At 40.5% G+C, this 12,848-nt stretch overlaps 2 protein-coding genes across 2 annotated transcripts; one reads left to right on the forward strand and one right to left on the reverse strand.

Annotated features, from left to right (window-relative positions):
- Positions 1-819: 819 nt before the first annotated feature.
- Positions 820-7,066, reverse strand: LOC141007376 (terminal nucleotidyltransferase 5D-like). The gene is made up of 2 exons (XM_073479731.1): positions 6,994-7,066; positions 820-3,233 (listed from the first exon to the last, which is right to left on the reverse strand). Exon 2 carries the CDS (start codon positions 3,225-3,227, stop codon positions 915-917), a length of 2,313 nt encoding a protein of 770 aa, XP_073335832.1. The 5' UTR covers positions 3,228-3,233; positions 6,994-7,066; the 3' UTR covers positions 820-914.
- Positions 7,067-7,692: 626 nt separating this feature from the next.
- LOC141007377 (charged multivesicular body protein 1b) lies at positions 7,693-12,016 on the forward strand. The gene is made up of 8 exons (XM_073479732.1): positions 7,693-7,880; positions 9,364-9,461; positions 9,575-9,721; positions 9,828-9,896; positions 10,018-10,125; positions 10,225-10,268; positions 10,531-10,603; positions 11,276-12,016. Exons 1-8 carry the CDS (start codon positions 7,865-7,867, stop codon positions 11,318-11,320), a joined length of 600 nt encoding a protein of 199 aa, XP_073335833.1. The 5' UTR covers positions 7,693-7,864; the 3' UTR covers positions 11,321-12,016.
- Positions 12,017-12,848: the final 832 nt, after the last annotated feature.

Below are 12,848 nucleotides of genomic sequence, written 5' to 3' on the forward strand. Positions count from 1 at the left end.
TAACTTTAACTTTAATTTAATTGATTGTTTTGTCATTAGTAGGAGAAGTACTTCAGACATGTATTCAGGGCCTTGCTCTTTTTCTTTTCTTTTTTTGCCCCAAAAACACAAGGTTCCGAAAACATCCACGCTTCAGTTACTTTATGGACAGTGAGAACTGTGAGAACATTATTTGTGTGGTGAGGGGACCACCATTTTCACAGTCCCTAAAGTAACTGACACTCTTGTCTCTCTCTACCTTTAAATGTAGGCGTTTACGGTCACAAATACAGAACTTACGATATCATGAAAATACCACAATAACTTTTATCTAATGTAGACCCTCAGTGAAATGTATCCTATTTCTATACAGTAAATACACAGGGACAATCATGGGCTGAAATTTACTCCACACTGACTAATGACTCACAAAACACCTATATGGGGTTTTAACCCCTCTGAAACAGTAAGGATTTATTTTTATTAAAACTTTAACCAAATCAAGATTTTAGTGTTTCATAGATTATGTTTTTATATGTTAAAGAAGTTAATCATCTAGCCATAGAGAATTTTCACACTACGTTCTCCTCAACATGGGCGCGTGACCTCTATAGAGCCCTGCCTAAACGGAGCTCAAACAGCCGCAAACAAAGTCCCTCCACTTCCATGAAATCCTCTCTACCAGCTCTCTGAAAAGTGGGCTCTTAGCATTTTCTTTCCTTTTCAAAAGTGTTCATCTGGAAAGGGTGACATGCTTTGCCTCCAGACCCCTTTCAGTTCTGACCTTTCATCGTCTTTCATGTCATAAGCAGGAGGGATCTCAAAGCATTAAACAACACTGCGTTGTTGTTGTTAAAACTTCCATTTGTGCCTCTGCGTGCAGAGCACCATGCTGAAAGCCGCCTACATGCCTCCCTGTGGGCATGTCACTGTAGCTACACCAGGCCAGTCTGCATGTGGACATGTAGAGGGTAGGGGTGGTAGACGAGTGGGGGCTGGGCCTGGGTGATGAAGTAGCTGCTGTAAATTGGCTCTGACATGTAAGGAGCCGGCTGGTAGAAACAGGTGACGTTGGCCGTGTTGGGGATGGCGTTTTGCTCGCCCAGCACCCTCAGAGCCAGGACTGTGATCATGTTGAGCGTCTGTCTCCTCTCGTGTCCCATCAAACACACCGTGCTTTCATCTATCACGCGCCGCAGGGTCATCAGGTAGTCGTACTTGCTCGCCTCCTCGTTGCCGATGAAATGGCACTGCAGGTAGGCCTCGATCTTTCGCTGCTGCTCGCTCACATCGGGGAAGTCGATGAAGAAGCGGGAGCACATGTATCGCTCCAAAGACTTGATCTCTGTCTCGCTGGCTGGCCTGAAGTTCCTCACCAGCAGGTCACTGTATTTCAGGAGGCCGCCTCCTCGGATCTCCTCTGGGTTGTGGGTGGCGATGAGGCGTTGGCGGAGGTGGTCCAGCGCCTGTTCAAAGTCTCCGTACATGCACTCTGCTTCGACAGTGATGGTGGGCTCCTGTGTTGCACCTGCCCATGAGCTCGCTCCGAAGCTTTTCGGGACAGTGTCTGCATGCTGGGGTGTTTGCTCACTGATCTGAGGCTGTGAGGCTACATTTGCACCACATGTGTTGCTTTGAGCATCTGAATCAGGAGGCTTCTTTGAGTGTTTTGGCTTTACACTTTGTTCTTCAGTCTCATTCAAGCCAGTCCCCTCCTGAGGTGTACTGGCTGGACTGTATGTGGGAACTGTAAGGGTGTCTAAGGTCTTCGGCTTTGAGGCCGGAACGTTTGAGCAGTTACCTTGAGCGCTGTCATGTAAAGAAGACTTTGGCTGAAGCGGTTTAGGGATTTCTATGGGTGGAAACAGCTGTGTTGTAATTTCCGATAAATCAGTCAGTAAAGACCATTTCTCAGGCTTATTGATCATCTTTCGTGACATTTTTCTTTGTAATTTCGGTGAGGGGCAATAATCCGGTACAATGTCCTGTGATGTGCTGCAAGTTTTCTTAGCTGGAGGAGGAAAGGAAAATTCCAGATGTGAATCTTGCAGGGTTGGGGTGTTTTCAGTTCTGCAGATTACAGAGTCTACTTTGAACGGAGTTATATCCTCACAATGTTCTTTCTCTTGCGGAGCTGACTTTTGTGTAAGCGTTACAGGCGCTGGCTGGGAAGCTTGTGATCCAGAGAGATCTTCGTTGCTCTGAAGCTTTAGACTTGCGTGTGTCGTCAGCGTATCCCTGATGTCTGTAAATAAAGTTTTAGGGGATGAAACTAAAGGATAATCGCCATGAAACGGTCCTTTTGCTTCGCTGTTTTCCTCACATAGCTCAAACACAATGTCCTCCTCTGAATGAACATCCTCTATGTCATCCACTTCCTCTCGCTGTAAGTCAATGCTCCCAGCTTCTAACGCCTCTGGTGCCTCATGCTTTCCATCTACATGCTCAACCTCTACATGTGGAAGATCTTTCTCAAGCACAGAAACTGCTTGATCCTGGCTTGGACTTTCTCCGCCAGCTGCCATTGCCGAATCTTTTTCAATATCCGCTTCTATATTCAGGGGAATGGTTGCTTGCCCTTGCTCTTGCTCTTTGTTTCCATCCTCATTGTCTCTTTTGGACGTATTCCCAGCATTTAAAGCCAACTTTCCTCCTTGTTTCCTTTCGGTCTCCCAGTAAGACTCCAGCATACGATCTAATATGATCTGGAAGGAATCCACGCTGAACTCAAACTGTCTCCGAAGGGAGCTCACAAATCGGAGCCCCACGGTTTTCGCTCTGTTGTTAGAAAGAGAGATAAGGCTCCATCTGTCGTGCTCGTTGAAAACTTTCACCATCTTTTGCACGTAGGCCTCCTTCATCGTCAGGCAGGTGATTTTCCGTCTGTTCACTCCACAAGGGAGGAGGTCTCGTAGGCTGCCAAGCACCACCTCCTTAATCACCTGGAGGTCCTCCTGTCTCGGCAGCTCCACTCCAAAAATGATGTCTAAGTCTCTGTAGCCGAGGCCGTTATCCCTCACCAGGACGTGGCTGGCAGTCGCGCCATTCAGCCGTATATCTTTCACCTGGATGTCTCTTTCGACTAGCCGATCCTTCACCACACGAATGATGTCTTTCGCTCTCACCTGCAGTGTTGGAAAATTCCCTCGCCCATGGATGGGGATCACCTCAGTCAAGACCTTGTCCAGAGCTTGGATTTGCTCGAGGGTCAAGTTGTGGAACCTCTTCTCTGCTTGAAGCTCCATCATCCTCACCTGTGAAATAGAGGTCTGAGTATGTATCACAACATGGCTATTTTCTTATGTGAGAAATAATGGCCAAAGGAAGATTCAGGCATAACAACAGTGGAGAAGTCATATTGTAATCTTTAAAAATGCTTTTTCCTAGAGTCTGCTAGCCTTGCCCTTTTGTCTTCTGTGCAATATGCCCTTTTTCAAGTCTGTAAGTCTGTGTCACCCCAGCACCTACATTCTGTCTACACTGACAATATTTCTCACCCATTTGCTTGCTTTAAAGTTAAGGCCTTCCTTTTGTTTTCCTCTGCTCCTAAAGGGATGTTAAACAAAAATACAAATAACTGTGCCGAAGAGAATTTTTTTTCACCTTAACTCCTCTTTGTGGCAATGTTTATCAACTAGATTTGAAATACAGTCACCGATCTGGTTTTCTTCAACAGCTAAGATAAAGGAGACAAACTCAACTGAAATCAGAGGACTGAGGAAGTATCAGTGAGCAACTCGTCTGGTGTGCTACCAATAGAAGGCAACACACACCATCATAACATGTTGGCTCTCCAGTCTGTCATGTCAAAATGCTTATTTCTTCTTGTTCCTACAGGTCAATATTTGAGTTTCACTGTGTAAAGATGTGTGAGCAGAGTTTGAGGGTGTTTTTACACAAGTGTACATTTTCTCTTTGGTCATTGAAAATCACATAAGAGGCGGGCCTACGAGCATGATTTGTGATATCACAGCATACACAAGCGTGATGTGGAAACTTGAAGCCTCCAGTGCGCAAACACTGAGAATGGAGTTAGCAGTGAAGTAGGAGATATCTTCTGTCCGGCAGTTAAGAAAATATTTGCATTTTCATTTATCCTGTAATAGTCCACAGTAAATTTTATGAGGGAGAAGGAATGTGTACAATTTAAAGGGTTTTAATGTGGTAAATATGCTTTTTTTCTGCAAAAACAAAATTTCAGGCACAGTTTAGAGATTTTTTTTTATGTATGCCTTAATACATATGTGGAGGGGATCTTTCATTTTCACATGTTGGGCTTCTTTTAGGACTTGGAACACGGTAATTCAACAAGTTTTCAGGCTGAGACCCAAAATTTCAGAAGAAGAAGAAACAGTTTTATCTTTGGACTTGATTTTTTATTCATTAATTTTTATAAACTTGCTCTTATAAGTTTCATTAACGGACCACAACTTTCAATTTGTTATACAACCTGATGTTACACAATGATAAATAAACTGAATGTTGAACATGCATATAAAAATGTGGTCTCATATTTATTATCTAAAAAAATTATGACAGAATATTCTCAAACATGGTTGTCATAATAACAGATATTTGCCGTAGACAAAAAATGTATAAGATGTGACTGTTTGAGCTGTGAAATAAGATAAATGCGCCTACTTTACAACCCCTCTAACAATGCATTGTGAGGTTTTCTGACAGCGACTCAATACATTCCAGTAGGATTATGTACGTCACTAGGTCCTGGTCATGCGAGATAAACGTTCAGAAGTTGTCATGTTGTTTTCCTCCATTATAACGTGCCTGTCAGCTGGCTACAGGTGACTCATTTGTCTGTCATTCAGTGGCTGTCAGCCGCAGGGACAATCTAGGTGATAGATCTATAAGGGGACAGGTTGGACTTGTTTCTATTGAACCTGTCTATAAAACTCTCTTCCACTGAAGCCGGAGTTCAAAATCGAAGCACGTCATACCAAACAAGGCAATCAATGCAGTGGTGATACACTGAACTGCATAATGATGCTAATAACCAGCTGTTGTTGATTGAGGATGTGGTAATTCCTGCTGTTATAATGTGAAAACATTGTATTTGTAAGATAAAAAGGTACGTCATCATTAATGTACACTCACTGACTTACTCCTGAGGCACTGTCAGATTTTGAGCCTGTTGCTGACAGGCTTTAAATGGCCTTTATGACAACATGAGGTTTCAGGGACCAGTTAAGGATCCCTGGGGTGTTTTGAAAGATGAACGCTCTCATCATCCCTTTTACTATATGCATTAAATACACTGAACTTGTTATAAGCTGCTTTTAATCAACTTTAAGATGTTTTGCCTTCATGCTTTAGTCAGCACATCAACAGAAAGAGAAGAGTTTGAGTGTACATATAAGTGTTTATTTAGGTACATAATACGAATAGGGAAATTAAGCATATTACAATTTGGACACTGGTTACTCTTAAATTTCCTGCTGCTCCACCACACTAATACTAGCCAATTTTTGTTTCCAAATGTAGTCAAAACCAAGCCAGCTGTGTATGAATAGAAGATGTGAAGACTTTCAGGTCATCAGATCTATGGTGATTTAGGTGGGGTATCATATTAGGGCGATATGGTCCAAAAATCATATTGCGATTATTTTTGACAGATTTTGTGATTGTGATATGATTCACAATTAGTGCAAATCATCATTTAAACATCCATCCTGAAAAAATTATTAAAATCAAGATGATGTGACATTTGTTGGGGTCTGCAAACAAGAGAACAAGCTTTGTAGACTAGGGCATCTCTGCAGCACTACAGGACTTCATTATGACGTTGATTTGCTCCTTACCTTTATCAAAAAATTGCTTCCTTTTGTAATGTGGATATTGCACTTTGATTTTGATTATATTTCTATGATATTATCGGCCTATCACAGATATATAGGTATCAGCAAACAGTATTTGTTGTCCAATATGTGGAGATATGAAAACCTTATATAGATGTGACTTATAATTATCAAATTCCCAGTAAAGTTGACTGTTTCAGTGCAGTGATGTCATTTTAGACAATAAAGGTTATTGGTTATCATATATCGTTATAAAGTTATTTTTTGATATCGTTTTATTTTAGCATTTTTTAGCTTGTTTGGATGAAGATAGAGGATGAAGTAAGTAAACATATTGTTGAATTGTTTTAATAAACTGAATTAAATATAGCTAGAGTGACTAAAGCTTAATGTAAGTACTTAAAAAAAAGTGTTGTGTTAGTGTGAATTTGCTTTGTTTGTAGACTAGCCTGGGCTTGTGATGTGCTGTTGAGTGCACAGTGTGTGAACAGCCAGCTACACCCTCAGCCTGTGTTAATACTTAGTGGTCTGGTCAGCCTTTAGAGTAAATACAGTCAGTGGCAGCAAAACTCGGGGCAGAGGGAAGCATGGCCCACAGCAGCCCCTAGTGAATCTCAGGGGTTACATCAGCTCGGTCCTGCAGCAGGACTGCTCTCCTGCCACTTGGCTTCTTTATAGATAAGACTATATGAGTCATACAGCCCCTGAATGAAGCATCACTCGTTGGCTCTCCTGGATTCTTCTGGCGACACAAAATGCACCACTTACGGTGGCGTTAACATTTAACATTTAACATTTAACCAGTAAGCCTGGTAAATGGTTTTAAAGTGTATTACAGGCTATATCATTCAGCCTATAGATTGTCGTGACAGGAGGCAAACACAGGCTACTGGTGGACATGTTTAAACACTCCTACGACAATATTTTGCACAGGCCACTTTTGTTACACGTTGTCCTCTAAACTCAAAATGTTGCCCCCTTATCAACTGAATCATCACTTGGTTCAAAATGAGCCCAGTGTCTGTATTTTTTTTACTGTACATTTACACTCGTCACAAGACAGACATGCAGGTTAAAGTTACCAGCCGGGCTGAGTGAAAGACCAGGCTGATGAAACTAGCAAGAAAAAAAAACAAACAGTTACCGTTAACTGCGTTTTGCCGGAATTAGACACAACAACACAACATTTTTTAAAACTCACCTGTTCTGCGGCTGAATTAAATGAAAAGTGAAGCCAGAGCTGCAACACGAGGAGAAGAAGGGGGGGGGGATACTGCGATATCCAACAGGTTTATCCGAGAGGTTGATGCTGAAGTTAACACGGACAGTTCCCTCTCAGCAGCACACGAGCACTGTTTCCATGGCAATCAGGCGTCACGAAATTTACGGTAAATCACGACGCTCGCTCTCTCCCTAACTACCGAGTGACGGCCGTCCAAGTTTGCAGCAAACGAGCTATCTCGGCGCCGTCCAAACGCACCTCAACTGTTTGATAAAGTTTGACTTTTATTGGCGGAGCACACACACACACCGATGTGTCAGAGCGAGCTACCGGCGTGCCACCGCACTGCCGAGCTGTTGCGGGGTGAACATCACATCAGACGGAGTGAGTCATCCTCTCTCCCCGCCGTGATCCACACAGTAAATCTAATCATCAATCAACCGCCTCCGCCGCCCACCGCCCCGCCGCCACAGCGCCACGTCCACTTTTACCTGTGTTAACTCACTAAACAACAGCAACGAGCTAATGCGAGCTAAAACACCAGAAGTGTCGTGTTTTTACTGTCAACGCTTAGTTTTTTTTTTCCCCTTTTCATTCACATTTTGCGAGGAGGGGGGAGGGAGGGAGGGTGGCAGCTCGCTCGTGACGTCAGGTGGAATACCGCCACCACGTGACGCTGACGTCGTTCGTATTTTGGTCAGGAATCAGGAAGTGCGGAAGAAGGCGAGCACCGAAACCCACAAGACTGGAGTTGTACCGACAAGTTTGCTCCGTTTAACTACATTTTTTTGCGGGTCCTTCGTGAGGATTTTATCGTGAAATTGTTGGATCGTCAAGGAGTCGCGTCAAGATGTCGAAAATGGAGAGTATCCTTTTAAAACAGCGGTGAGAAAGAGACGTAAGACTGTGGTGTAGTTCACGTCAATACGACGGCTTCATGAGCGAGCACAACAACTTGACGAGAGTGGTGAGATTTATGTGTGACAGACATTTGAAACATCGGTAAGTAGGTCAGATATTCACTGAAGACACTAGTGCTGCTGTGCTGAGTTAGCTGAACTTTTCATAATCGATACCAGCCGTCACAAAATGGGACAAAACTTGGCTGAAGGTCTCGGGAGCTTCGTTGCTAATGGCTGGAAATACCCACCAGCTAACACACAGCCAGTTTAAACATGTTGTCGTTAGCTAAAACCCAAATAATACGTAAAATAAAGAAAATAACTGATGACGACTTTGCATGTGACATGGTTTACAAGGTAACTGATATGGTTATTTGTAATGAAACACTGCGCCATTAAGGTAACTTTACAGGAAGTGCACTGAACCCAGGTAAACTGATGGGAAACAAAAGTACCGGTTACATAACCTGGATATGTCACTTCATGGCGACTCAGTCAACAGTACATTTGTAAATAATTATATGATTTTTTTAAATAGCAGACCAATTCTACATTTTTCAAATTGTAAACCCCTTAAGGAAGGAAAGTAGGAACATACAACCAAGCACTCCAGACAACTACCCTGGAGCCACAGACTTCCAGGGGCCCAGAGGTCTCCAGGGTCAATATGAGTCAGTTATTTTGTGATTGTTTGTTTCGTTGGACATTTACAAGAATGTGTGGATTTACGAGGATTCATTGGTCATACTGGAAATCTTTGTTGTTATTTGTTCCCCCATTGTGCCAGGGAAACAAAGACATCTTTGTGTTTTAAAGGGACACTATGTAGTTTTGGCAAAGAAATCCAAATGCAGAATTTAAATATTTACAATATTAAAATTGTAAATTACCGGAGATGATACAAACTCAGAAATATTTGTTTTTTCCATAACTGAATAAACAAGCTGTCCCAATAACACTGTCTGAAACTAGAAAGGTGGCAGGGTCCGCCAAATATAGATAAAGTAAAACAGTATGAAATTGTGTTGTCCTTTAAGGTCAGTGTGTTTATTCAGTCATGAAAACAAAGAGAGATCGTTTATTTAGTTTTGTTTAGGCAGATCTTTCTCTTCGGATTAAGTTTCTGAATCTGATTAATATTGGCTGATACCAATGTTCAGCCAATAAATTGGTTCATCTTAACTACAGTACGAGGCAAAACATATTATAATCCTTGATTATATTATTTCCAACAATCTATAGTATCTGAATTTAGATGAGATATGATATAACGAATGCCAACAGGGATTTAGAAGCTTTATACATACTCTATATGTCATGGCCTCCCACTGTTAGTTCCTCCTGCAACAAAGCAGTTTTCAGAGCTTTCCCCAGAATTAAAACTTGTCATCCAAGATTGCTTGATGTTTTTGTTTGGAACGTGTTCTTCTTTAACCTCACAACACAGAACATCTCTTCCAATTAAAATTTACCGCCAAAGAACTCCAAAGAAATTCCAAGAAATGTGACAAAGAGGAAAAAACGGAGAAGGCTAAAGTCAAGAAAGTAAGTTGCAGTACTGAAGCCAATTGTGGAGATAGCACATTATGAAAGCCTGTTGGCTGCTATTGGCCACAGAGGAGTTTTACTGAACCGCTTTATTTTTGTGTCGTCTCTAGGCCATCCAGAAGGGGAACATGGAAGTTGCGAGGATCCATGCAGAGAATGCCATCAGACAGAAGAACCAGTCTGTGAACCTCCTGAGGATGAGCGCTCGGGTAGATGCTGTGGCAGCAAGGGTCCAAACTGCAGTAACGATGAACCAGGTACGTTGAATACTGGGTCGTGCGACTGCTGGCCTAGAAAACCAGCTACAGCTTGTTTGTTTTCATTTTGGTTTGCATGTTAGTGATGGTTTTTTTTATTCCTCAGGTCACAAAATCTATGTCTGGAGTAGTGAAAGGCATGGACATCACTCTGAAGAGTATGAATCTGGAGAAGGTAGAGTGTCATGTACACATAAAAACAATATTGTCTTCCACGTTTCTTTTTAGCAATTCTGACAAATAATTAAAAGAAAAAAAGTTTCACGTCTCAGTCTGTTTTTGTTTGTTTTTTTAAGATTTCAGCACTCATGGAAAAATTTGAGCACCAGTTTGAAACTCTGGATGTTCAGACAGCCCATATGGAGGACACCATGAGCAGCACAACAACACTCACGACACCACAGGTACATGTGTCTCCGCTCTGCTCTTTTTTTCTTTCTTGTTGTCTGAAAGTGTGTTTGAAGGAGAAAAGCAATTCACTGTGAATCTAATGTGTGTTTCAGAATCAAGTGGAGTCATTGATGCACGAATTGGCTGATGAAGCAGGGTAACCTTTTCATTTGTTGTCTCCTCAGTCTTTGAGAAATTATGTTAACATACATAATGCGCATAAGTGTGTGTTTGGTGTGCGTCCTTACAGTAATGGCAGATCGAAGCGTAAATTGTGTTTATTTTTAAATATATAGACATTAATTTGAGGATTTTTTTTAGATAGTATTATTCAGTATAATGTAAGATGATATTGCAAAGACATTGTGTTTTTTAATCTAAAAGTAAGGTTTAAATGTTGGTGTGTGCATTATGTTTAGATTGGACCTCAACATGGAGCTCCCTCAGGGCCAGACAGGATCAGTGGGTACCAGCGTGGCCTCTGCAGAACAGGTACACATGTACACTTATGTGTTAACAAGCATTTATCGACTTACAGTGAAAAATGTAATTTAATATATTAAAAATACATTTATATCTATGGAAAGAGTCCACATATATTTGATAATACATGCTGATATATTGTCATTTTGCTTCAAGAATATAATGCAATATATAATGATTGTACATTTGGTAATGTGTACTGATAGTATTTAAAAATCTATAACTTAGAATATATTTTGCTAGATAATATATTTTTGGAAAATATATGTTAACATTTTTACAATATATGAAAAAAGGCAAACATGTATATTTGTCAATAAATACATAGTATGTGAAGATGACACTAATTTCAAACAACCCTGTGTCAACTCTTCGTATCAGTTTAATCTGTAATTAACAGTGTAAAAATATTGTCATAACTGTTTAATTGACACAAATTTTGTGGGGGAAAACCTAGAACGCAAATATAATAATATAATATATTAGCTCCATTTATATGGAAAATGTAATTCCATTGCATAAGGAATGGCACAGATAAGATTTACATGAACATACGAAATCTTGAACCAGATTACTTGTTTGAATGTAAATTAAGGGTTTATTACAGAGATTGGGTGAAAAAGAGAGATTCTTCTCGCCTTCGTCTTCTTCACTAATGCCTCTTTGCTCTCTTGTCTAAAGGATGAGCTGTCTCAAAGGCTCGCCAAACTCAGAGATCAAATGTAAAGGACGACTGCAGTGGACTGGCACCATAATGCGACGCTCTGGAGCACCTGTACACTACCTGAATATTACCCCCAAACACCTTATATTTACGTCGAGTCCTTTCTCTTTACATCTCATGTGTCTCTGTCAAGGAGCAAATCTATCATTGTTTTTTTTCCCGCAAATTGACTGTGTTCATAATAACCTTTGGATACCTTTTTATGTTAACTAACAGAGATGCTGGTTGTGGAAATATATGAACTTCTCAAATATACATATTCACAAGTGAGGAAGAACTAATAAGACTTTATTGTTTCATATGTATTCTTCAGAACTCCAGACATTGTTAAAAAATATGAGTGTGGCAGTTAATACCCTGTATTTATTAGCCGATTTCATATACTCATGGTGAATAAGTTGAAGGTTTCGGACTGTAGAATAAAATTTTTGGTTCATACGTGCATGATTGCAGAAAAAATATGCTTTTTCTCTTCTTGGTATCAGAGTGTGAAAGACCTTCTTCCTGACTGTCGAGTTGACTTCTTGTGTTGACCTGTTGTATTTTACTTCAGACAAATATTTTCAGAAGAGACCGGATGATCAACCTGTGTGTTTTTCTGGTCATCTTCAGTGTTTTCACTGATCCTTTGGGAAGGGGTTACAGTTTAGAGATTACATACAATGAGTAAAAAAAAATAAAAATTTATAATACTTTTATCTCTTTGCCTTTTCATTATCATTTTCATTCATTTCATATTAATCTCTATTCCATCTGTAGTGAAATATTTGGAGAAAATAAATGCCTTATACCATAATATATATAGGGCCATAATATAAAAATGTAACATAATCATATAAAAGATGACACTATGTGATTCATGTGTGTTACCAGTTATTTCTCTAATTCACCCATCAACTCAAAGGAGACAAGTTGTCCAAATTGTCTTTGTTACCGCTGTGTCCCTCTTGGAAACCAAAATTTCCTTTCTAGGGGGAAATGCTAACCTCAAATCATTTTTTGAATTTTCTGCTCCATTGCCTGCAGATGAAATTCGAATGAATCCGTCACCGTGAGCTCTAATGCATCCAGCACTTCTTTCTTATATTCAGCAGAACTATGTTCAGTTAGTAAGAGAGATGCCAGTGACATTTGGGACGAAAACACTCATATCTGTTTATTTAGGTGTGTCACAGTAATGGTATTTAGTACATGAATATGAAGAATGTCTGAATAGAAGTTGCTGAAAGTACAAGTAAGTGATGCAGACAAACAAGGTAAAAATATGCCACATGTATGCAAAATCTTGCCATGTTGGCTCACCACTGCTTAGCACACTTTGCTCCTCAGCTGTAGCTAACTGTAAGGGACACCACCCAGACACATGCATACAGTGTGTATGCAAAACTGTATTTAAATATAACTACAGATTCTGAGTGAGATTTCACCTGAAGTTAGCAGGATGTCACGACATGGGGGTAAAGGTGTAATTAATGTGTATATGTGTGGAGGTCATGGACAAAATGTGTTAATTGTTAAGACAGAATAATT

Source organism: Pagrus major, chromosome 13, assembly GCF_040436345.1.
Source record: "Pagrus major chromosome 13, Pma_NU_1.0".
Taxonomy (NCBI): Eukaryota; Metazoa; Chordata; class Actinopteri; order Spariformes; family Sparidae; genus Pagrus; species Pagrus major.